At 35.3% G+C, this 27452-nt stretch overlaps 1 protein-coding gene across 1 annotated transcript; it reads right to left on the minus strand.

Moving 5' to 3' along the window:
* Positions 1-376: 376 nt before the first annotated feature.
* On the minus strand, positions 377-27402 carry LOC117343880 (DNA-directed RNA polymerase I subunit RPA2-like). Its single transcript, XM_033906427.1, has 31 exons — positions 27289-27402; positions 26370-26447; positions 26063-26122; positions 25638-25712; positions 25124-25243; positions 24826-24891; positions 24208-24282; positions 22410-22508; positions 21763-21858; positions 21189-21265; positions 20694-20840; positions 20131-20184; positions 19019-19136; positions 17475-17571; positions 16990-17096; positions 16222-16357; positions 15809-15882; positions 14570-14776; positions 10767-10970; positions 9380-9487; positions 8597-8773; positions 8002-8085; positions 7669-7729; positions 7301-7397; positions 5557-5698; positions 4960-5018; positions 3311-3408; positions 2674-2799; positions 2198-2325; positions 1879-2043; positions 377-1237 (listed from the first exon to the last, which is right to left on the minus strand). The coding sequence occupies exons 1-31, from the start codon at positions 27370-27372 to the stop codon at positions 1019-1021; spliced, it is 3438 nt and encodes a 1145-aa protein (XP_033762318.1). The 5' UTR covers positions 27373-27402; the 3' UTR covers positions 377-1018.
* Between the last annotated feature and the right edge of the window lie 50 nt (positions 27403-27452).

Consider the following 27452-nt stretch of genomic DNA (forward strand, 5'->3'; position numbering starts at 1 on the left):
CGTAACGCCGGCATAATGGTATATCTGTGGTGTACCTTTTGCACTTATTCATGCAACATGAAAAAACGATATGTCAGGAGTGATTTAATATGTAGCAATTACTGAATTCAAGACACTATTGTATCAATTGTACATAGCAAAGCTTGCATCACCAGGGATTGGTCCAAAACTGAAAAGCAAATCCCACGAGGCATCAGTAAGTTATTATTGAACATTACGTGATTTGTTTGCCTTCCATGATGAACATGTTTACAAGCCTATATCTCTGACCAGTCCTTCCTAGAAGAAAGGCACTACATTGTATGTGTTTTTTCCATGTAAGAGACTATGTTTAACTTAGTTAATTACTAGAGAATTAAAACTTAACTCTGCTATATCTTTTTTTTTAAATTTAATTAACAACTTCTTATAAAGATAACAATATACATGTAATAAACATGAAATTAAAAATTACATGATCTGCGGCAGTAGTTTGCTCAATACATGTTAATGAATGCATTCCCCCACTTTTCCTTTAAAATCCTTGTTTAGGACACAACTCCACATTTGGGGACAACAACATGCATAATGTGGGCAAGAATATTTCTCCTTGCATGTTCTTGTTGTAGTTCCCTGGTCAGGACACACACAAAGGGCCACAAATTTTTCATCAAATTTCATCAGCAGTACCACACACCATAAACTCTGGTCTGGAGTCTACACTGTCCAATACAATCACTGAAGAATTCAGGGGGCATTCCCGACCAGTTATATAAATATAAATACATGTATATATAACTCTACAGGGAATTCCCTTTCACAATTACACTACTGGGGAATATCCAACCAGTAAATCTTATCAGGAATTCTCCAGGAATTTATACTTTGCCCAATGTTGTAACAACTCAGCCATCAAGCATTTCTGCAACAGTTTATAGACCTCTAGATTGAAACTGATACCAGCATCCTTCTGCTTTGCCTGTGATATTTTTACTAAGCACATCATAGAACACATGACCTTGAGTTAACCTTTGTAGTTTCATTTGACTTCCAGCTGTACTTTTATATTAATGGCTGCTAATTCTGCCACAAGATATCTGAACACAAATGGCACAGTGATAACTTGGATGGTGTCCGATCGTTTACATAACATGCATGTCCATTTACGTCTCATTTCTGAAGTGACAGCGGCCACTGCTGCCACTGGCCGCTCTAACAATGGTGATAACATGCTGCCACACTCTGTACAAACATGAACCTGCAAAACAATCAAATAAGAAAATGAGGATTTATAGAAAATCATTTTGCGACATTGTATCATTATCTACAGCACATCACACTACTGGGGTGTATAGCCATTAGCCTCCCATGAGCACCACATAACCCATTAATTTTCTGTTAATTTCCCATTAAATCAACTTTGGTCAATCCATTAATATAATACCGTTATATTAAAATAATTACCCATTAATTAATTTTTTTCATAACAGGTAAGTAATGACATGACTAACCAGTTTGTAAAGGGTAAGTAATTACCATAACCAACTCATTGATATATGTGTTCGGTAGGGAAGTAATAGCCATGGATGACCCACTTTAACCTCACTGTGGACAAAGAAATTCTGATCTTGCAAAATCTTATCTGACATATATATATACAATTGTAGCAGGCATTGCTGTCCTTTCTCTTTGACTATGCTGGTTTTTACATAGACACCAGTGAGAGCAGTGTGTTATGGTTGCTTATAAGTTATATCACACCTTGACCATCCAAAATCTACACTGAATCAAGATCTTGTCTCGCCGTCTATATAATCTTAAGTTTGATAATAATTGCAGTGTTGATTGCCTAGACCTATAACTCCCTCATTTCTCTGACATCATCATCTTTTCCCTCACCATAGATTTATCAGAACAGTTGAGGAGTCGATCCTGTAGAAGAAAGGCTGTCCCGTGAGCTATCATGCCATCTCTCTCCATCTCTCCGAATCTGATTCCACCTCCACGCTTCCTCCCCTTTACTGGTTGGTGGGTCAGCTGATCAACAGGGCCTGTAGATCTTACCTGTAACCAGGTGAGAAAAAATTGATTATCTCACTTAATGAAACATTGATTGGAAAATAGCCTAATTACCACTTTTGACTTCCCCTTGTGCATTGTGATATATATATTCAGATACAATGTTTAATAAAATGCCTTTATTTTATAGTAAGCGTACCTGGAATTTGTCAGACACCATGTGACGTAGACGCTGGTAATACACCACACCTATAAAGATATCAGCCTCTAACTCTAGTCCACTTGATCCACTGTACATACGTTCGGTCCCGTAGTAGTTATAGCCGGCTGTAATCACATTAAAACAGTAGTTATACAGTCTTAGGAGAAGTTATAGATTTTTTGTATTCCCATCATTATACAAGTTACATTCTGTTCATGGACAGGAAAGATCAGACTACGGAATAAAATATATCAATAGCTTTTACAATCACAAAAAATACATGAATAGTAATGCTGCAGCATGGAGAAGAGGTATTTTTTCAGATTTAAAATTTTACGGAAAGGCAGACAGACAAAGCAGGGAGTAAATGTTTTCCCGGATATTTCCAAAGAACCTAAAAACTCATCTTTACTAACCAGCTCAATACCATAATTTTATTATGATAGTTTTCATTGTGTTATATTTGTATGTACCTTTAGTGAGGATATCCCCAAAGTAATTAATAGCTGGCTGGTCTTCTGAGAACTTGAACGGTGTCGCATCATGACAAAGACCGTGACTGGCTGCTGACTTCCCAGCCATACTCTCTATCATCATACCTGGGGGAAATAACAACACAAGATTAATGCTGAGTCCATTCCTCTATTCAACCCTGAATATTTGTAGTGAGTTTAACAAATTGTATTCTTCTTATTATGATCCTACTGATTTCAATTATAATAGATAATAATTATGTGGGCTGTTAGGGTTAATCCAGCTACAGTGTTTTGCCATTGGTTTCCAACATTAAAGGTTGTTATTACAAATATCTTTGAGAGAGGGAGAGGCAATGTCCAGGAGCCGAATCCGACGTAGAGTCGTCTATGGCCTATGCTCCGAGGGCAACAGGCCTAAGGTTTATTCCATTAAAATATCTACCTGACCCCAGGACTCCCAAATTAAATCACTTCTATCCATGGTTGGATTTCCTTCATGGTTGGATTTTCTTCATATTATCTCTATGTAATTTATGGAGTCCTGGGGTGGGATAGATATTTTACTGGAATATCCCTAAGTGGTCAGTAAAAGTCTCCACATTCTTCTGAGATCGATACAATGTGATAAGGTTACCTATGGTCATCCTGGAGGGGAAGCCGTGAGGGTTAAACAGTATGTCTGGTGTCATCCCGCTCTCTGTGAACGGCATGTTCTCCACTGGCCAAAGCATACTGAAACCAAAAGTTCAACTTCAAACTATACCGAAGATCAACTTTAAACCATACCGAAGTTAAACTTTAAACCATACCGAAGTTCAACTTCAAACCATACCGAAGTTCAACTTTAAACCATACCGAAGTTCAACTTTAAACCATACCGAAGTTCAACTTTAAACCATACCGAAGTTCAACTTTAAACCATACCGAAGATCAACTTTAAACCATACCGAAGTTCAACTTTAAACCATACCGAAGTTCAACTTTAAACCATACCGAAGTTCAACTTTAAACCATACCGAAGTTCAACTTTAAACCATACCGAAGTTCAACTTTAAACCATACCGAAGATCAACTTTAAACCATACCGAAGTTCAACTTTAAACCATACCGAAGTTCAACTTTAAACCATACCGAAGATCAACTTTAAACCATACCGAAGATCAACTTTAAACCATACCGAAGTTCAACTTTAAACCATATCGAAGATCAACTTTAAACCATATCGAAGATCAACTTTAAACCATACCGAAGTTCAACTTTAAACCATATCGAAGATCAACTTTAAACCATATCGAAGTTCAACTTTAAACCATACCGAAGTTCAACTTTAAACCATACCGAAGATCAACTTTAAACCATACCGAAGTTCAACTTTAAACCATACCGAAGATCAACTTTAAACCATACCGAAGATCAACTTTAAACCATACCGAAGTTCAACTTTAAACCATACCGAAGATCAACTTTAAACCATACCGAAGTTCAACTTTAAACCATACCGAAGTTCAACTTTAAACCATACCGAAGATCAACTTTAAACCATATCGAAGATCAACTTTAAACCATACCGAAGTTCAACTTTAAACCATATCGAAGATCAACTTTAAACCATATCGAAGTTCAACTTTAAACCATACCGAAGTTCAACTTTAAACCATACCGAAGATCAACTTTAAACCATACCGAAGTTCAACTTTAAACCATACCGAAGATCAACTTTAAACCATACCGAAGATCAACTTTAAACCATACCGAAGTTCAACTTTAAACCATACCGAAGATCAACTTTAAACCATACCGAAGTTCAACTTTAAACCATACCGAAGTTCAACTTTAAACCATACCGAAGATCAACTTTAAACCATACCGAAGTTCAACTTTAAACCATACCGAAGTTCAACTTTAAACCATACCGAAGTTCAACTTTAAACTGACACAAAAACATGACCCACTAAGTGATCAATTCTTAACCTGACCTCACTATCTAGAACAAATATTCCTCAAATCTGTTTCTTGTTTCTCAAAATGTTGAGAAGTACATGTATGTTAAAGACTTCATTAATTATATGTCAAATACATTGAAACTTATACTTCATATTGATAAAACATTCTGGCATGATTCATCTACAATGCTTGTTTTGATTGCACACAAATTATATAACTTGCAAGAGAATATAGTTCAATGGTATCAATCCCCAACCATATCAGACCAACCAATACCAGGGTATGACAAAGTTTTACCATTTAAGTATATACCTGTACTCTAAAGACAATAACACTTACCTACAAATTCCTTTCTGTCCGTGTCGACTGGCAAATTTATCTCCTATGATAGGATTTCTCTGTTAAATCAAACATGACAGAAATAAAGATGATCACAAGTAAAAAATATCAACAAATGTAAACGCCGGGCACTATTTCAGCATCACAAATTTATATGTATACGCCTTGCAATTGTATATATATTTATATATATATAAGCATATAGGCGATACCTAGCAGGTCAGGTACATGTATGTGCCCTGATTTACACTTTGCCCACAATCTCCACACAAACATATTGAGCTTGTTCTCTGAAGCATAATCTCAGAATTTGCGCAAGTTCAAAATTATTTATCTAATATTGTTCAACCTGACCGAAGTTTAACTGTACATAGTATTTTCTTAAATATTGCCAACATAGATCTCCAGCAGAATTTCAACATACATGTAATTATGCACGTTTTGTATGAAAAGCAAACACTTGTTAACATCAAGTGTTTTGCACAAAACTCAAATAATTAGATACTTAGGGCATCAAAGATATTCATTATTCTGGACAGAATCAAGTGTAGAGATTTTTAATTGATTGTGTACTGATGACATGATCGAGATACACACCTTAATCCGAAGCCCAATACAGACTTTGTTCAGCTCGCTGGTGCCAAGGTCATTTCCGAGGATCTTTATGTAGTCTACATGGGCAGGCTCAGCGTTCTTATAAAACTCGACCCTTGTCTCCCCAGTCTGAAGGTTAACGTAACTGTAACAGTAACTCATCAGGTCAGTGAGGTAGTTATTACATTCTTAATGGCTATCAACACTAGGGTCATTAAGGCCAAAAACTCTGCAAGTAATACTGAACATAAAACAAATAACATCAAAGAAACAAGATATGATAAAAATGTAGAAATACATTATTGGTTCACTCGTGTATATATTGGTAGCTAAAGTTTGAAATGATATATGTGGCTATGGTTACTGATATCTTGTGGTGCAAAACAACAGCTTTTAGATTTTGTATATCTGACTGTTAACAGTTTCTAGAAGAAGTTTTCGTCTTGTTATACTGCTATAGAAACTTTCTCTTGTTGGTTGTAGTTTTCGACTTGTTATACTGTTATAGAAACTTTCTCTTGTAGGTTGTAGTTTTCGACTTGTTAAACTGCTATAGAAACTTTCTCTTGTTGGTCGTAGTTTTCAACTTGTTATACTGTTATAGAAACTTTCTCTTGTTGGTTGTAGTTTTCGACTTGTTATACTGGTATAGAAACATTCTCTTGTTGGTTGTAGTTTTTTGACTTGTTATACTGTTATAGAAACTTTCTCTTGTTGGTTGTAGTTTTCGACTTGTTATACTGCTATAGAAACTTTCTCTTGTTGGTCGTAGTTTTCGACTTGTTATACTGCTATAGAAACTTTCTCTTGTTGGTTGTAGTTTTCCACTTGTTAAACTGCTATAGAAACTTTCTCTTGTAGGTTGTAGTTTTCGACTTGTTATACTGGTATAGAAACTTTCTCTTGTTGGTTGTAGTTTTCGACTTGTTATACTGCTATAGAAACTTTCTCTTGTTGGTTGTAGTTTTTGACTTGTTATACTGCTATAGAAACTTTCTCTTGTTGGTTGTAGTTTTCGACTTGTTATACTGTTATAGAAACTTTCTCTTGTAGGTTGTAGTTTTTTTACTTGTTATACTGTTATAGAAACTTTCTCTTGTTGGTTGTAGTTTTCGACTTGTTATACTGCTATAGAAACTTTCTCTTGTTGGTTGTAGATCAATGCAATCTCATTAAAAGTGATAAACAGTAAATGGTTAATTCCATGCGATTCACTGAGGCTGGTCCTCACGCTAGGTGGTAACAGCTGTAACAGTTGTAATGTATCATAATAAGGGCTATTTTCTGTTCAGTGGTTTCTATATAAATCTATGTCCACCCCATTAACATGTAGTACCTGAGATCAAATGATATTTTAGTAGACTATACTGAACTGTTGTACATCATTTCTTGTATTTCCTTGAGATAGTAAAAGTCTTGTCTTATGTTATGTTAAACCAATTAATTTTTACTTTGCATTTCAACTTTTTTATTCTCCTTTTGTTTTATGGATTTAGAGTAAGACGCATCTTGGTTTCTTTATAATGTTGGTTTCTCTTTTATTTTTTTTACAAGAACTAGTCTTCTATATATGTTACTGATAATTCATTATAATCAGGAGTTTTTATTGCCAGGCGTTGTTTCTTCAAAATTGGTCAAGAATGACCATGAACTACTCTTTAACCTTTACCAATAACCTCTTAAATGTAATGTTTAACACAAATTTATTGGAAAAGAAACACCCTGTCAAACAAAAGGCCCCTAGTACCTGTAGTAAGGGTCACCATCCTGTAGATAGGATCCAACACACGGTAGCCCGTCACTGTCCAGTTTTCCCTCCGCATGCTTTTGATCTCCTTTACAGCCTGAAAAATGTTCTCTTTATATACATATTTTTTTAAACTGTGTTCTGTGAGTGTTGAAATGCTTAATATAAATTACATGTACATACAAAATTCTATCATTGACAAACAAAAATATAATAAAACAAGCATTTCAATCTTTGCAATATTTAATATGATTATAATTAAAATAAACATCTGATTCAGTACTGTTAGCACACTTTAAATGTACAGCTCTACAATAAATACATAAGTACACTACTAAAGTCAGGATAAGGGATGTGAGTTCACTTACCAAAGACAAGATTTGTATTCTGGCCACGACTTGTATTGTCTTTTTCTGCCAAACTTATTATCTGAAAGATTGTAATAAAATAATTGATATATGAATGTTACTGGAGAATATCAATTAAAGAGAAAATTTAATGTATTAAACATTACTCTAAATCAACAGATACTTTGGTTCTGCTGAAGCTTAATGTGTTGGTGGAGTTTTGATGTGACCCATTTTTCTTAAAGGAATCAAGAGAGATAAGTCAAGCCAACAAGCTTCATGCTTTCAATCTATTTTCTGTACAATCATCCAGAAATATTAAGTTGTAGAATTTAATTAGCTGATATATGTTACCTCTGCTTTATGAATAGTTGCATGTCCAAATCCTCTCTCAAAGGATGATTTGTTCAGAATCATGGCATCCTCCATATCATACCCCTGGTTATGAGGAAAACAAATGTATTGTAACCTGATATTAAGTAGAATGTAAATAGAATATGAAACGTGTATGGTTAAAACATGTTCAGTTCTAATCATATACTGAACTGTGTTTATATAAATGCATGATCAATTGGTAATGAGGGGAGGTGACTATGTTTGAGAAGGGGAGATAACCCTGTTTTCATAAGTTAATGAAGACGGATGTTAATCTAGAAATCCTGATAAGTTAAATATAATACACCTATCACAAGTTGATAATTAAATGTTAAGTCATAAAAGAAAATCCTATTGGAACAGCTATTAAATAACACACTATCAGATTAATGATGTTCTATAATATTGCAATTACAAGTCAACACAAGGATTATATGAGTTGGCCAGTGAATTGTCTCTTGGTATAAATTGTCTCTTGGTATAAAGAGGGAATACAATTTCAAACAGACCTAAGGACAGTGTTTCTATATTACCGAGGAGTATAAGAAAGGTGACTGTATATATATACACTTACTGTGTAAGAAATGACAGCTACCACAGCATTGGTTCCTACTGGGTATTCGTCAATGTTATAGTAGTCGTACATGTAGGGTCTGACCATTGGTGTCTGGGGCGTCTGTATTCTGTATAACTTGTTGTCAGACCGATGTGTTAGAGCGTGACAGGGTGTGCCCATTGTCTGTTTACCCATCTGTACACAAATGTAGAATCAGACAATCAGAATACACTGGAATTATGGCCAATTTCAAGAAGTCAAACTGAATTCCTTATATCATTATTATTTTTTTTTATAATACTTTCTTGTGACCTCATCTTTCAGCAAACAAGAATGTTCAATTCCAGATATGTTATCATGTATCTATCAAAAAAAAAAATTAAACATCTGGGCCCAGTTGTTCAAAAGGTGATTAGGCTAATCACATTTTAACAACGTTTTTCAAATCCTAGCTGATATAATAATTTCTGGTAGAACTAACTTGACAAATCTTAATGAAATTCTGTAATTATTTATTCTCTTCCACCTGGCATAATTTAAAGACGATATACTCACAGGTTTTGCAACAAATGAGAAATGAAATTTTCACTAATCAAGTGATTAAGCTAATCACATTTTGAACAACTGGGCCCTGACATTTAAGTCCTTGGCAGCATGTGTTTTAACAACAAATGCAGAATAACTTTGAATCCTAGCATTTCAGGGAGATATCTGTTTGACATGTTTTGGCCTCCACGTTTATTATTTGACTTGTAAAATGACTAAATCTCTAGGGTCGTGCCCTGAGGTGTAATGACATACCTGGCACTGGTAGATATTCCTGGGACTCTGGTTGAAGTCCGAGAAAGGTGTAAGGCAGGCGACTGTCGACAACATAGCCATTTCTGTCAGCTCCTGATGGGTCACCTTCTACAGATAACATCATGTAATAAATGTTAAAGGATCCTCATATCCCCTTAACCTACCTAAGCTTATACCTTTTAATTTCTATCATGAAACACGTTCTTAAGGTCGGCGAGTGTGGATGTGAATCAAACTTGGTACAGTACTCTATATCACAACAAGTGTAGGAATAGAGTGGGACATTTTGGTGATCACACTGTCAGCTTCATTAGACAAATGACCAGTAATACACTCCTGTATATCACAACCAGTGTAGGAATAGAGTGTGACATTTTGGTGATCACACTGTCAGCTTCATTAGACAAATGACCAGTAATACACTCCTGTATATCACAACCAGTGTAGGAATAGAGTGTGACATTTTGGTGATCACACTGTCAGCTTCATTAGACAAATGACCAGTAATAGACTCTTGTACATGTATATCACAACCAGTGTAGGAATAGAGTGTGACATTTTGGTGATCACAGTCAGCTTCATTAGACAAATGACCAGTAATACACTCCTGTATATCACAACCAGTGTAGGAATAGAGTGGAACATTTTGGTGATCACACTGTCACCTTCATCAGACAAATGACCAGTAATAGACTTTGGTGTGTCACATCCAAAGCATGATTTGAGCATTCCAGAGAATCTTGACTTTGTTTATTTCCAAAGCAATAAAAATAAGAAATGACATACTATTTTAACTAAAGATACATGTTAAATTATGTGTGTAGCATACATCGCTTACTACACTGTGTAATGTAATATTGTTTTTCATGTGGTCATAGTCTGTTAGAAATACTGTGATCAAATCATGAACAAAGCCTTGTCAAATCGACTTGTACATAACTTACCACCTCAGTATATAGATTGTAGTGTAGTCAAATTGACTTGTACATAACTTACCACCTCAGTATATAGATTGTAGTGTAGTCAAATTGACTTGTACATAACTTACCACCTCAGTATATAGATTGTAGTGTAGTCAAATTGACTTGTACACTGTTTCCCTGTGCAGTGTACATACATTATGTAGACCAGTAAGATCTTGTAGGTTTGATTACAATCTCATACACTTAACACCTTAGTGTTCTTGTACATAATTAGCTGGTTAAGTGTCTGATGAAGGTGACAGTTTGTTCATTGAAACCTTAATCCTAACACTAGTTGTGAAATAATAACTCAGAGTCCATTAGTCAATAATATCTTGTCATTAATCATCACCACTTATAACATCCTGAGTGTACTCCTCAGTAGAATCAAAAGAAACCTACAACAACGTTTATCATGTACCAACCTTCTGGTTTAGATGAGTTTCTTCATCATTTAGACTGATGTCCATATAGACTTGCTCAAATGTTCCGATCATCTCATTTTTCTTTAGGCTGAGATTTCTAACAGGACGCATCATCCTTGCTGGCGTAGTAAAGATATAGAGACCGGGATACTGACTGGCAAATTCTGTACGTGGTACGAACCCCACCTCCGTTACCGGGGGCACCTGTAATGTAACACATCAAAACACCTATATATTATGTCGTTACCGGGGGCACCTGTAATGTAACACATCAAATCACCTATATATTATGTCGTTACCGGGGGCACCTGTAATGTAACACATCAAATCACCTATATATTATGTCGTTACCGGGGGCACCTGTAATGTAACACATCAAATCACCTATATATTATGTCGTTACCGGGGGCACCTGTAATGGCACATCAAAACACCTATATATTATGTCGTTACCGGGGGCACCTGTAATGTAACACATCAAAACACCTATATATTATGTCGTTACCGGGGGCACCTGTAATGTAACACATCAAATCACCTATATATTATGTCGTTACCGGGGGCACCTGTAATGTAACACATCAAAACACCTATATATTATGTCGTTACCGGGGGCACCTGTAATGTAACACATCAAAACACCTATATATTATGTCGTTACCGGGGGGCACCTGTAATGTAACACATCAAAACACCTATATATTATGTCGTTACCGGGGGCACCTGTAATGTAACACATCAAATCACCTATATATTATGTCGTTACCGGGGGCACCTGTAATGGCACATCAAAACACCTATATATTATGTCGTTACCGGGGGCACCTGTAATGTAACACATCAAAACACCTATATATTATGTCGTTACCGGGGGCACCTGTAATGTAACACATCAAAACACCTATATATTATGTCGTTACCGGGGGCACCTGTAATGTAACACATCAAAACACCTATATATTATGTCGTTACAGGGGGCACCTGTAATGTAACACATCAAAACACCTATATATTATGTCGTTACCGGGGGCACCTGTAATGTAACACATCAAAACACCTATATATTATGTCGTTACCGGGGGCACCTGTAATGGCACATCAAAACACCTATATATTATGTCATTACCGGGGGCACCTGTAATGTAACACATCAAATCACCTATATATTATGTCGTTACCGGGGGCACCTGTAATGTAACACATCAAATCACCTATATATTATGTCGTTACCGGGGGCACCTGTAATGTAACACATCAAAACACCTATATATTATGTCGTTACCGGGGGCACCTGTAATGTAACACATCAAAACACCTATATATTATGTCCATGTTGTTACCAAAGTCATGCAGAGGCACGGTGGGCTAGCGGATGAGAACTTACACATTTCAGAGTTATCTCCCTTACCTCTATAAGTACAACTAATGCAATTTATTTCAACAGATCAAGCACTTAACATATGGTACATTAAGATCACATTCTCTTATGTCAGAATAGTGTAGCTTCTATCATTATAGAATCTATAGAAGAAATTTTAAGTTTTTTTTATCTAAGCTAGCTACAGTACTGTAAACACTTTTGCAAATAAAACATAATTGCAAATCAAAATGAAATTGGTGTTTAATCTCTGCAAGACATATACCAACCTTGTTGAGGCCCTCCACCTTCATGACACGGATTTTTTGAGCCACACTCTCTGCCAAACTGCTGTGTATGTTGCCGATGATTTTCCCATCCACAATGACCTGGTAGTTATCGTTGTACTTCCCCAGGGGCGGGGCATCTAATGGTGTTACCCCCAGTGAGCAGAGTAACTTTGGCAGGTGGATGTTGCTGTACAGTTTGTTTACAATCTGTGGGTAAGAGGTTATGATTCTGTATATATCTCAACCTTCTTCTTATCATCATTCTACAGCTCCTAAATACTTTCATTATAATAACACATGACATATAGAGGATATCTAACAGTATCTTACATTTTATTTTGTATGCTAACAGGTAAAATAAATAGCCTGCCAAATTCATAATAATCAAATCTAAATGTTCACATATTATTGTTAAAATAAAAATAAATAGCCTGTCAAATCCATAATAATCAAACCTGACTGTTCACATATTGTTAAAATAAAATGAAAATAAATAGCCTGCCAAATCCATAACAAGAGCTGTTGGAGAACAGCATAGCTCGTCTCGCAAATGTTTGTCAACAAATAATTAAAATATATTAATTGGAATGGTTTCGCAAATTGCATTAATAATATTTATATTGTTTAAGATTATGCTTTGTGAATTCATGCAATTTTCAAAACCATACCAATTTATATATATATAAATTATTTATTGACAAACATTCGGGAGACAAGCTATGCTGTTGTTGATTAAATGAATATATTAAATACAAATGTAATTGCTTTTGGACATATTTCTTCAATTTTTTGACAAAATATTATCCTAATGAGAGTTGTCTCCCTTGAAAAATGTGGACCGGTATAAATTGTCTATTGTGAGCATTTTCACATTGTTTTATTTTCAGTTTCACCCCAAGAAGGGGTAGTGTAACTCCATAGGGACCCTTTTACCAAATATCAGCACCCTAGTACAATCATAAAGTGATGTGTTAAATAGCTTTCAACATTTGCACAAAATGTTTTAAAAAATGTGTTTTTTCCCCAAAAAAATATTTCAGTTTAACTCCGGCAAGGGATAGTTTAACCCCCACAAGGAACCTAATACCATGTATTACTATGCCTTTCAACACTCACAATATAAACTTAACACAAAGTCCAAAGATTTAAAAACAAAAACAAAAAAGCACCCTAGTACAATTATAAAGTGATGTAATAATACCTTTCAACACTTGCACCAAAAACTTAACACAGAAATATTCGAAGTCCAAAAATTTGGAAATTCTGGTTTTTTTCCCAAAAAAATCTTTTAGTTTAACTCTGGCAGGGGATAGTCTAACCCAAGAGGGAGTCTATTACCAATTATCAGCACCCTAGTACAATTATGAAGTGATGTATTAATACCTTTCAACACTTGCACCAAAAACTTAACGCCAAAATTTTCAAAAATCTGTTTTTTTTCCAAAAAATCTTTTAGTTTAACTCCGGCAGGGGATAGTTTGACCCCCACAGGGACCATATTACCATAAATTACTATGCCTTTCAACACGTGGAAAACCAACGCCGACGCCGACACCGACGCCGCAGTGACGACATAAGCTCTCACTCTTCTTCGAAGAGACGAGCTAATAATCAAATATGACTGTTCAAATATTGTTAAAGTCCTTAGGATTTCGATCATTACCTGTATGAAGTGTATTCCCTGACTTTAATTCTCTAATTCTATCTATCTGTATATTTTTTATCTTTATGTGATGTGACATAGTAGTTCAACATAATGTTGTGTTTGGGCCTGTTCGTTTATGCAGACAAACTGGTTTTTCAGTTTTTAGATGTAATATTTTCAAACATATATCTTTGACAACGAACAACACCGGTCGGACATGTTTGGACGCAAAAAAAAAAAACCCTTTTTTTAAATCACAAATTTTAATTATTCTACACAAACGGAAAAATTCGACAACTTTGGGACACAACCCAAAAAAGGGGGGTATCATTCAGGGAAAAATTAAAAAAAAACAATACTAAAGGGTTCTTATATCAAAACAGTTAAAAAGTTTAAAAAGGAGTTAAAGGAAAATTTTTAAAAAAGTTTTTTTAAAAAAAGTTTAAATACAAAATTGTTAAAAAAAAGTTTAAAAAGGGGAAAAATTAATCTCTGCAAGACATATACCAACCTTGTTGAGGCCCTCCACCTTCATGACACGGATTTTTTGAGCCACACTCTCTGCCAAACTGCTGTGTATGTTGCCGATGATTTTCCCATCCACAATGACCTGGTAGTTATCGTTGTACTTCCCCAGGGGCGGGGCATCTAATGGTGTTACCCCCAGTGAGCAGAGTAACTTTGGCAGGTGGATGTTGCTGTACAGTTTGTTTACAATCTGTGGGTAAGAGGTTATGATTCTGTATATATCTCAACCTTCTTCTTATCATCATTCTACAGCTCCTAAATACTTTCATTATAATAACACATGACATATAGAGGATATCTAACAGTATCTTACATTTTATTATATTTACATTTGCTCCGCACTTCCCCATTGACACAATGCTAAGAGGCAGTTGCCACCATACGCCTATAACACCCAGTGCCTCAGGCTATAACACCCAGTGGGTCATGTGACTTTAAAAAAGGCAGGATTTTTTTTGTGTTGGTTTAGTTTTTTTCAAAGTTGACGAAAATGGTAAGACAATGTAAATATAAGTATTGAACAGTGGTTTTAATGTGTTTATAGTCGATATGGCAGCAAGATGTATGTCGAGCAAATGTAGCGGGTTCCCATGCCATTTGCCCACCATACATCTTGCTGCCATATCGACAATAACAACATTAAAACCTTTGTTCATTGCTTAATTGTATGCTAACAGGTAAAATAAATAGCCTGTCAAATCCATAAAAATCAAATCTGACTGTTCACATATTATTGTTAAAATAAAAATAAATAGCCTGTCAAATCCATAAAAATCAAATATGACTGTTCACATATTGTTAGTCATTAGGATTTCGATCATTACATGTATGAAGTGTATTCCCTGAATTTTAATTCTACATGACTTTAATTCTCAAATTTTATCTTTTTGTATATCTTTTATCTCTATGTCATGTGATATAGTAGTTCAACATAATGTTGTGTTTGGGCCTGTTCGTTTATGCAGACAAACTGGTTCTTCAGTTTTTAGATGTAATATTTCAAACATATATCTTGAAGGACCTGCAAATGTTAATACAGGCCTTGGAAGTCTTTGTCAAGGCTCGTCTGAAAACAATATAAAATTACCAGGTCCGTCTTTATAATTATTTCATAAACGAACAACACCGGTCCAACTGGACCAACTGTTTGAACCGCAAAAACGAAAACGGCCTTAGTTTGAATTCAGGATTAATCTAGTCACAAATATTGGACTAAGTATACCTGACAGAGGGCAGTCATGTGATTCATCAAGCCACAGGGGGTCCCATCAGGTGTGTGGACAGGGCAGATAAATCCTAGAACATCACACATACATAAAATCTGTTTACTTATATCAAAACAGTTTGTAATAGAAAGATCTAAGATACACAGTTGCATTATATGTAAGATTTGGTACAATACATACATCACATAAATCTTCACTTGATTTCCGTACTGATAAGAATAGTATAACTGTAGTATAACTAGAGAAAAGCTAACTTAAGCCAAATGATACTCCTCAAATCAGCACAATATGTGAACCGCTTTTAGACAGCCATACTGCTGTGATGTAGGGGTATTTATAAGAACTTCAAACTGTTAATCAGTATAATCATTGTTATCACACTATTTTAACAAAAGCTTTATTTTCTTACCCCAGGACTCGGGTAACATTTTTCTGACAGCAGTTGTTCTCATCTCGGCAAAGAATGAGCCTCTATGTATGCAGCGGAAATGTGAAATGTACCGCAGGAAGTTCAACTTATCCGCAACAATTGTTAGACCCGACATCTGAAGGAGAAAATGACTTACAATTCATACCTTGCTTCCTTTGTTTAAACAGTATCTGTTTATCAACAATATCTGTCTTTATTTTTATAAGATAAAACTATGTTTATCATCAAACAAATAGAGTCATCCAAATTTTACTTGTCGCATCATCAAACAAATAGAGTCATCCAAATTTTACTTGTCGCTATCTGTATATATAAAGAGCTTTTCATATATTTAACACAGTGCAGTTACGACATGATAAATTCAATCCTTCAGATCTCCATATATTAAATACAGTACAATTACAATAGGATATTCAAATTTTAAAATCTTCGGATCAACACATAATATATAGGATACATTGCGTTAATACCTAGATATATAACATACACGACTTAACACATAGTACAGATGATACATTGTGTCGATACCAGATATATAACATACAAAGTGCTATAACACAAATGACAAAGGGAGATAATTTTATGACTTGTGCCCTGACCAGGCCTCGAACTCAGTATCTACGGTACTTAATTGCTTAGCCAGAAATACTTGTCACTTGCACTACTACACCAAATTCTCAGTATTGAAAAAAAAAAGTTTCAATGGTGCAGTGGTGGTCAGCCTTTCATGAAATATTAGTCCCCTACCTGCATCAGTCCGAGACCAGTCCGCGAGATTAGGTTTCCAGTAGTCATTAAATACTCCACTGGCCTGGTAATTGTAGAGACACGACGACTGGAATTTTGCAGGGAACCTATAAAACATACCAATTCATTGAAATTGTCTTTCCCAAAAAATCCTAATACATTTGTTATTGTACAGTACACAACTCGGTTGACCCAGTTACTGAATTCGGATTTGAAGACCTAGCTTGATACAAAGTCCTATATACCAGAAGCAAACATTATTAAATTTCAATAAATTGAAAGATACAGAGCTTCAGAGAACATCACATCATATCATTTATTTTCTTATTTCCATGTTTTCTTAAAAATTTAATTACATGTACTCATTCTTCATGTACATTAAATTTTGTAATTTAACTTACATGGGCATTGTTTTATATTTCTGATGTTGTACGCATATAAAAATTGTGTGCTTGTGAAATATATTCCCCTTTATAAATACCTACCCTCGTCTACATTATACTTTTGTCCATTCTTTTCCTTCACTTTAGCTTCTTTTTCCACCTGCATCCTTAAATTTCTGACCCAGTCATGGATCTTCTCCTGAAATAAATCAGCAAAAATTCTAAATTCAAGATAGCCATTTGTTGGCCATTATTTTCCAATAGGTTTGAATGAGCACAACTACGGACCAAGATTGATATATGTTCATTTTGCTTTTGATAATGATCTAGGAAGAACTTTCCACCATATAGCGATAACAATGTTCACCTAATAAAAGTGAAAATGCCACCTGTCTGCCATATGTACATTGTTTCTGATCAGTCTCAAAATTTATCAAGCACAACTTGGTACCAAATAGGGGAACCTACACCTGACATTCAAAGACAATTTAATTCTTGAAGGACGTTCTGAGAATAAGTGATAAACTTCAAAAGCAAACATCTAAAATGACTGCCTGTAATAGCCATTTTGTTTTCTGATAATTTCCAAAATTGACCATGCACATAGAGAGATCAACAGGAACCTACAAATGAAATTTGTACTTTATAATATGATAACAAGGATATGGACATATGAGGGATATTTCAAAAATAGCCAATATGAGGGATATTTCAAAAATAGCCAATATGAGGGATATTTCAAAAATAGCCAAACTAGCTTAAGAGACTCAGAATTAATATTCACATCTATAAAGGTGTGTATAACACGAACAAATAACTAGGACTGTTAATTCTTTAAATATGACCAGATGATGTTGCCATAGTTACTGTCCTAGAATTTTAAACCACATCTATGAAGTCCACAGGTTTCAATTATTGATAAACAATCAAATCCTGTTACCTCAAAATGAAGCCCTGTTCGAATCAATGTAAAAATTCAGTCATGACAGTAAAAATTCCATATGAAAACATGCTTAATTACTTAAGGATAACTTAAGGATAACTAGAATACTCAGGTTAACTCAAAAGTTTTTTCATGACGTGACCGACTTTGAGAAAACGGGGTTTAACTACACCTTACTCACCTTGACCACCATAGAAAACGAGGTTTCACTACACCTTACCTTGACCACCATAGAAAACAAGGTTTCACTACACCTTACCTTGACCACCATAGAAAACAAGGTTTCACTACACCTTACTCACCTTGACCACCATAGAAAACGAGGTTTCACTACACCTTACCTTGACCACCATAGAAAACGAGGTTTAACTACACCTTACTCACCTTGACCACCATAGAAAACAAGGTTTAACTACACCTTACTTACCTTGACCACCATAGAAAACAAGGCTTCACTACACCTTACCTTGACCACCATAGAAAACAAGGTTTCACTACACCTTACTTACCATAGAAAACAAGGCTTCACTACACCTTACCTTGACCACCATAGAAAACGAGGTTTCACTACACCTTACTTACCTTGACCACCATAGAAAACAAGGCTTCACTACACCTTACCTTGACCACCATAGAAAACAAGGCTTCACTACACCTTACTCACCTTGACCACCATAGAAAACAAGGTTTCACTACACCTTACCTTGACCACCATAGAAAACAGATGACCACTGAGCAGCACTTCCTGGTACATAGTATTATCAGGGCTCTCCTCAGCACACTCTCCTCGGGCAAATGTAAACAGCTTCCTTGTCATGTATCTAACAATATCATGTTACATGTATCATCCATTACATCAAAATCAGTAACACTCAAACTTATTACAATTGTAAGTACAATAAGCTTTTAAGAAAATATGTAAATAAAGTAAGAGGTCTTTATTTTGAATATTTACATATTGAAATTACATGACCTGCCATCTGTACACAGACAAGAGGCCCAGAAGGCCTGTATCGCTCACCTGGTTGGATTTGAACAAACATCAAAATATATTCATGTTCAATTATTTGAAAGCTTTATTTGTTAATTTGAAACAATGCTATATATGGTTATGGGGAAGGGATTTCGCCTGCTTCAAATATAAACCCCGAAACAAAGTCTAGACTCCCGCTTCAAATATAAACCCCGAAACAAAGTCTAGACTCCCGCTTCAAATATAAACCCAGAAACAAAGTCTAGACTCCCGCTTCAAATATAAACCCAGAAACGAAGTCTAGACTCCCTAGGGGTGGGGAAAGATCCCTGAGATTGCTTTTACAACATGATTGTGTTTAAGGAAACTAAGCCCCTTTGGGTGGGTAAAGACCCCCATTTTTACATCAGAATTGTGTTTATTCCTTGATGTCAAAAAATGCTTTATATGGTTATGGGATGGGGATCTAAATTACAAAGAAACTCCCTAGGGGTAGGAAAAGACCCCAGGACCTTTTGTCACCTTGCATTTGGTGAAGGCAAGTGTGGCGTCCACTTTGCTATCCAACCTACCACTTATAACTGATATTATAACCAGTGTTATTGAGTTTGTCCTTATACCTTTAGGGCTATTCCAGAATTGCCTGTGTGCGGGATGGGAAGCACTTGTATAGTATTAACTTTGACGGGTGGCGAAGAAATCTCATTTACTAGTATTACTGATACTAAATGTGTTTTATTATTTTTTATTATTTGAAAGTGCCTTCACCACTTCCAAATGGACAATTCTGAAACAACCCTTAGACTAAATTATCATTCAGTGACAGTATGTATCGTACTTACAACAAAAGGTTGAACTTATCTGTGTTGGATTCCAGATGAATGGCAATGCAGTGTCTGAAGTAAAAAAACAAAATTATTTTTTTACTAACTAATGAAATGTTATTAAGTTAATTTAATATGCAATTAATGTCTCACTTCAAACCCACCTTTATTCATCCATCTATAAAATGCAAAACCCTCATTATCCACAACCAACCTATATACCTATCCCACTAACATGCAAAACAGCTTTCAATGGTCAACCAAATATAAAGAAAACCTTATTTATGTCTGTATAAGTTATCCTATCCCCCGAATGCACATCTACACATTCTGCCCCACATCTCCAAGCCTAACATCAATTCAGCCTGAATTATCTGCTCATTCAAACCTGTCAATCCTTTCAAAAAACTTCCTCAATGCTTGTCAACACTCCAGCCCCTGCCTCTAAAAACTTACCAATTCAGTGAACCAAGATTCAATATATACAATAAATAGATACAAACCCTAGATCTTCCCAACCCAAACCCAAGAGTATCCAAAACAACTGTAAAGACTTATGTAGGCACTGTAAGGACACTTACTTGAGCAGGTAGTTGGCCACGTCAACATCTGTATACCACACTGGCAGATCAAGCTTGATGCGGAAGCGCTCCCCGATCAGCTTCATGATGCTGGACTGTGTGAGGAGGCCTTCATCCTGTACTTGTCTCAGCATGCCGACTATACACCTGTAGGGACATAGTGTCATAGTTGGTGATGTAAAACACAATGTAGAACAGGTCTCCAAGATTTCATACCTCAGAGTCCCCTGGACCCCAACAATCCAAACTGCAGGGAAACTCTGTACAATGGAAATGTCTTTCCCCAGAATTGAGTTTTTCAGATGTAACATTAAAACTATATTACCACTGATGATTTAACAGAGTTACATTTAATTAATGTTACAGAAATACTCTACAGTTTATCAATTTAACATGAATACTGTATTACCAAATATGATTTTACAGGAATAGATTGAATTAATTTTACAGAAATACTCTACAATTTTTCAATGTAACAGGAATGTAGAATATTACCCTTTATAGTAAGAGTCCTCTTCTTTGCCCTGTATCAGCTCATCATAGATGTACTTGTCTGTGACCTTCACCAGAGCCTGTTAAATACATAATACTGTTTCATTCACCCGAGACTAATTACAGAACGAACATTGTACGCTACACATATGTATGTATCTTAACATGTATTTTCTTTAGTACATAAGGATTTCATGTCAATGATTGTTTGTTTGTCATGTTTGTTTACTCTCTTTATCACCCTATGATCAACTGAAGTCATTTTGAGGCGGGTTCTGCATGTAGTAGTTGACGACTACTTCACTGAACAACATACAGGAGGCCCGTCACATGTCATCCAGAGCAATTAAGGTAAAGGTCTTGACCAAGCACACAACTGCATCAGCATAGACTTTTCTGTTTCTTAGCTCCCCCATAAACACAACCTGACACAGGGACCTTCATCCTTGAATACAAAGACAACAGGTACAAAGAACATCTCTCTATTGTAGTTTGATTATACAATACTCACCTTGAGTACAAAGACAACAGGTACAAAGAACATCTCTCTATTGTAGTTTGATTATACAATACTCACCTTAAGAATGAAGACAACAGGTACAAAAAACATCTCTTTGTTGTATGTGAAGCTGAGAGTCGCCATCCCATTAGACAGGTAGTGGAGGATGTTAGTCTGTAATAAAGGGCAACTTCTGTAGGTAATGCCAGATTCAGTTTGATCATATTTTGTCAGCAAAGCCACAAAAACAATATGAAATACAGTACAATACACACTGTATTCTCTCGACATAAGCAGGTGATTCAACATGACAGCACAACATAGATCTCAATAGCTGTACTTAGTTACTCAGTGTTCAGTTTTAATAGAAAACAGTTCAAACCAGAGCCTAAAGCGACATGTTTTTATTTATCAATTGTTTTAAAAAAGATCACACCACTTGTACTGGATACCTAACAGACCAATACGTATTGAACTGACATGAAATATATATATATATCTAGAGTTAACAAATGCTAATAAGGAATTGGAAAGATTTAGCATGAAAAAGAACTGCCAGTGTCAAAAAAGTTAATAACTAGTCATAACTTTTTTTTAAATAATAAAAGTATGCCCCCTCTCCTCTTCCACTGTTTGCCTCAGAGGAAGTAAGAATATCTAAAACAAATCGAGACTACACACATGTTTAAATTTCAATCTTCTGATGTTCACAGAAAAACACTTACAATGCCACTCTGATCATCAAGAACACATCGGATAGAGACACCAAATTCTGTATACTGTTTTCCACGGTTCTTCCATGAGGGGCGTGTCATACAGGTGGGCTTTTAGAGAGAAAAGGGAGGCAATCATCAACAACACCATCACTGAGGGTGAATAATTCACTGGATATAGGACAATATTTAAAGGGAGACAATCACACACACTGTCATTATTGATGGTGAAGTTCAGTAGTTAGAAGACAGTAATTAAAGGGAGACAGTCATGTACATTGTCATCATTGAGGGTGAAGTTCAGTAGTTAGAAGACAGTAATTAAAGGGAGACAGTCATGTACATTGTCATCATTGAGGGTGAAGATCAGTAGTTAGAAGACAGTAATTAAAGGGAGACAGTCATGTACATTGTCATCATTGAGGATGAAGTTCAGTAGTTAGAAGACAGTAATTAAAGGGAGACAGTCATGTACAGGTACATTGTCATCATTGAGGGTGAAGTTCAGTAGTTAGAAGACAGTAATTAAAGGGAGACAGTCATGTACACTGTCATCATTGAGGGTGAACCAGTTATAGGGCAGTAATTAAAGGGAGACAATCACACACACTGTCATCATTGAGGGTGAACCAGTTATAGGGCAGTAATTAAAGGGAGACAATCACACATTGTTACCACTGAGGGTGAACCGTTCTGTGGTTATAGGGCAGTAATTAAAGGGAGACAATTATGTACACTGTCATCATTGAGGGTGAACCAGTTAAAGGGCAGTAATTAAAGGGAGACAATCACACACACTGTCATCATTGAGGGTGAACCAGTTATAGGGCAGTAATTAAAGGGAGACAATCACACATTGTTACCACTGAGGGTGAACCGTTCTGTGGTTATAGGGCAGTAATTAAAGGGAGACAATTATGTACACTGTCATCATTGAGGGTGAACCAGTTATAGGGCAGTAATTAAAGGGAGACAATCACACACACTGTCATCATTGAGGGTGAACCAGTTATAGGGCAGTAATTAAAGGGAGACAATCACACATTGTTACCACTGAGGGTGAACCGTTCTGTGGTTATAGGGCAGTAATTAAAGGGAGACAATTATGTACACTGTCATCATTGAGGGTGAACCAGTTATAGGGCAGTAATTAAAGGGAGACAATCACACACACTGTCATCATTGAGGGTGAACCAGTTATAGGGCAGTAATTAAAGGGAGACACTCACACATTGTTACCACTGAGGGTGAACCGTTCTGTGGTTATAGGGCAGTAATTAAAGGGAGACAATTATGTACACTATCAACCACTCAGTGGTTACAGGACAGTAATTAAATGGAGACAATTTCACCACACACACAGTTATCACTGAGGATGAACCTTTAAGTAGTTTCAAGACAATACTAACTGGGACACAATCACCCATGATTAGTAATTTAGTTGTTTGCAGTTTAAACCCTCTCAAAGTGTGGTCTCACTGAAATGTCTTGCCATAGATTTTGTCAAATAGGCTTCCAAGTGCTAAATGCCACCCATTAAAGCTGCCTATTAAATAACATTAATACAGACAGTAAATTGAATAAGCTACATCTAAGAATCATTTATTACATTACAGTATAAAGATATGTATATAAAATCTTTGTTTCAATGATTTTGTTCAAAATGATTTTAAATGCTGGCATAGGTTTGAGTCATTCAACAAATTGCATTTTTTGTAATTAGAATGAGGATTGTTTGTGATCAAACATATACTGAATGGACTATGTCCAGAAAGTGTTACGTTGGGCAAGGAGTTTATACTATACATACATAATTACGTCTTGGCATCACAAGCATCCTGACCACTTTCTCCAGGCCATTAACTACAAAGTATCCTCCCATCTCCTGTAAACAGACAATAAACAAATGTAAATATAATCAAAGCATTGACACACAAAATCTTTACTCTACCTCAACAAAACAAGAGATCAATCCTAGAGGAATCCTGATGCCCACAATTGAATAATTTTTATTAGTCCATAAAGAGTCCATTAAAGACTGAACATTTCGCAACTCTTCCCTTCGTTCACCTCTTCCACTTAATCATTTGATAAGATGGAGACCTAATAATTGAATGTGCACAACCAGCAACCATGGGACCATGTGTTATCTGCTCATCACTACAGAAAGATTCTACTAGGACATCTTACAGCGATAAAGAATATGTATCGTTTTTTAATTGAAAATGCTAAGCCTAGTACATGATTTTACAGTTGCAAAGTAAGAGGGTATGTTTGTGATCTGACTACACTTGGCCCATGTACTATGGTTTATAAATCCTTCAATTCAGCTTGAAATTTTCGCCTTCATCTTAAATTCACCCTATCTTAAAAGGGTGAAAATGGCAAAAAAGCAGGTATACAGTATGTTACATCATAGGTTGTATACCTCAGCTTCCTCGCCTCTTTTTATCAGCTCAGCGGGATTTAGTTTACTCAGGTTACAGCCATCCGACTGAAAAAAGACAATAGTCAGGAATACAATACCCAACACAATAGATTTGGTATAAAATAGAATAAAATTGCAGTAATTAATTGTGTGTCCTTCTTACTACATCTATTTCTCGGTTCAATATAAACCTAGCTTAAATGAAGACTTCCGCTATCAGAAACAAAGGACAGTATATTTTTCAGTACCCAGCATGACACTATGTATGACCTTGACCTTGAACTTTTCAGTGACCTACCTTGACCATAATAGGGATGCTTCCAATCTCCTTCTCAAGCGTACCACTTATGTTATCATTGACGGACCACAAAAGCTGTATAATCAGGCCTCCTTTGTAAGTTACTCCTCGCTCACGACACTACAGTAAAATATCAATATGTCAGTAAACATAACTCTGTATATGTTATCAAACAGATTTACCATTAACCGATATTGCTTAATATCAATTTCTGATTGAAATTTCAGGATATTTTGACTACATCTTTATATAATACAAGAAAACAGAATAAACTAAAGACAATCAAATAAGAAAACAGCTGTATATTAAATAAAGACTCAAATTTAACTTCAAGATTTAAATATACATACTAAATAACATATTCATTGTGTCAAGATTTAAATATACATGCTAAATAACATATTCATTGTGTCAAGATTTAAATATACATGCTAAATAACATATTCATTGTATTGTATATCAGTTGAAAGATGATATTTTATGAACTGTTTTCGAAATAAACTTTTTACATTACCTCTGCTGGATACACCTTTTGTGTAACAGCAAAATGGTTGCCCTGAGAAACCCTGGGTTGGTACAAGGTAGCATCCTGATTACATACAAAGGAAAAAAGGAAAGTTGCATAATGTTTCAATAAATTACTTTCAACATATAAGCACTGACATTACATAAGAAAATATTGTATCTCTCTTTACTTCCACATATTATAAATTACATAACTAAGACATAAATAGTTCCATGTTACATACTGTATTTAATCATGCTTAATTCTACTCATACATTTTTCCACGTTTGAAAAATGAAATTCTACTTAAATAATTGCATGTTCCTGCATTATAAAACCAGTGTTTAAATAATAATTTCCTCATACGGGTTAAATCTGTATGTGAAATATAAAGGCAATTATATTTATATTATATGATACAAATGATGACTTACCAATAACTTAAACCTAACCCGATCTCCATTTGGAAGGGCAAACTCTGTAGTTGGGATGTTCTGAAAAACAGAGAAAAAAATTAGTGTACAGTGTACTGTGATACGCATTTTCTTCATTTAAAAATCTTATTTTCCAGTTAAGTAGTAATAATTTGAGTCTACTTATGTGCCACCTACTAAACCTAGCATAAATTTGTAATGACAAAATGTCATTTACAAATGACATTATCAAAAGAGATAAAACAATAACAGGACAACAATTGGACAAATCTTCATACCCATGATTTAAGATTTCACACTTTACTACCTTGACCGCTGTAGGTAATCCCTCTTTCAAGAAAAAGTTGAATGATTCCACATGTGGTTTGGTTAGTTCCTGCAAAGGCTGAAATATAAAATATAAATATATATACAATGTACTCTATACTTTAAGGATTTATGTCTGGAAGAACTTAATTATTTTACACTTGTTTTAATAATTGCAAATTTTATACATATAACATTTAATTCATTTACAGTAAGGCATTCTTTCAAATTTGATTTATTCTACAGTTAGACATTCGTTCAAATTTGAATACCACTGACTGTCAGCAACTTTTAAGGTATAAGGCCTAGGCTAGTGATTTGTTTGAATAGCCCTTCAAATCTGGCATGCCAAATTTCACGATTCTGAATTAAAGGTCTCATTTTTTGTCAAGCAACTTAACAGAAAGCAACATGGCTCAGATTATATCATTGAAGAGCATATCATTTATAGGACTAGTATAAAATCAACTTTTTGTAAATGCAAGTTTTTTAGTACACGTTGCATGTCAACATTTAACATAATAAATAAGGAATGCTATTTTACTTAATACTTATGTAGCCAATGAGAAAAATTCTAAAATGTAAATGCATTAAAAAATGTATGTCCATCGTGATAGGATATAGGCCCGAATGATAACGACAGATTAATAGTACGTAGTCAGGTAGGCCCTAGTTGTCAACTGACATCACAGGCGTTTGAAGTTCTGACTGTAAACTGAGATATAATACCATATAAAAAAGTAAATTTACCATTATTTTTTATATGGTATTATATCTCAGTTTACAGTCAGAACTTCAAACGCCTGTGCTGACATGGACAGGAACTCAGGAAGACTGTTTACTTCGTTGTTATTTCTAGAACTCTGAGGCTTATTAGTTAATCAGAGTTACGTAGAATGTAATATAGTATATTTATATACCAGATGTTGATGCTCTCTTGGAACGCCATAGTTCGTCGACGTTAGGTTCTTAAAAGACGGCTGTTTGCTGTCTTCTGTTGACATTTTGAAAAAAATCTTCCACGTGCTCCACCATTCGATATCAATCGCACGCTTGGTATAACTCCGACGACTCTACGGTAAAC

This window comes from Pecten maximus, chromosome 15 (assembly GCF_902652985.1).
Source record: "Pecten maximus chromosome 15, xPecMax1.1, whole genome shotgun sequence".
Lineage (NCBI taxonomy): Eukaryota > Metazoa > Mollusca > Bivalvia > Pectinida > Pectinidae > Pecten > Pecten maximus.

Coding starts and splice junctions, on each gene's coding strand:
- LOC117343880 (XM_033906427.1), bottom strand. CDS start 27,372: ATGTCAACAGAAGACAGCAAACAGCCGTCTTTTAAGAACCTAACGTCG. Junction 17,572..19,018: donor TGTTTTCTATGGTGGTCAAG/GTAAGGTGTAGT, acceptor GATTTATTTCAG/GAGAAGATCCATGACTGGGT. Junction 17,097..17,474: donor AAAGTATAATGTAGACGAGG/GTAGGTATTTAT, acceptor TATGTTTTATAG/GTTCCCTGCAAAATTCCAGT.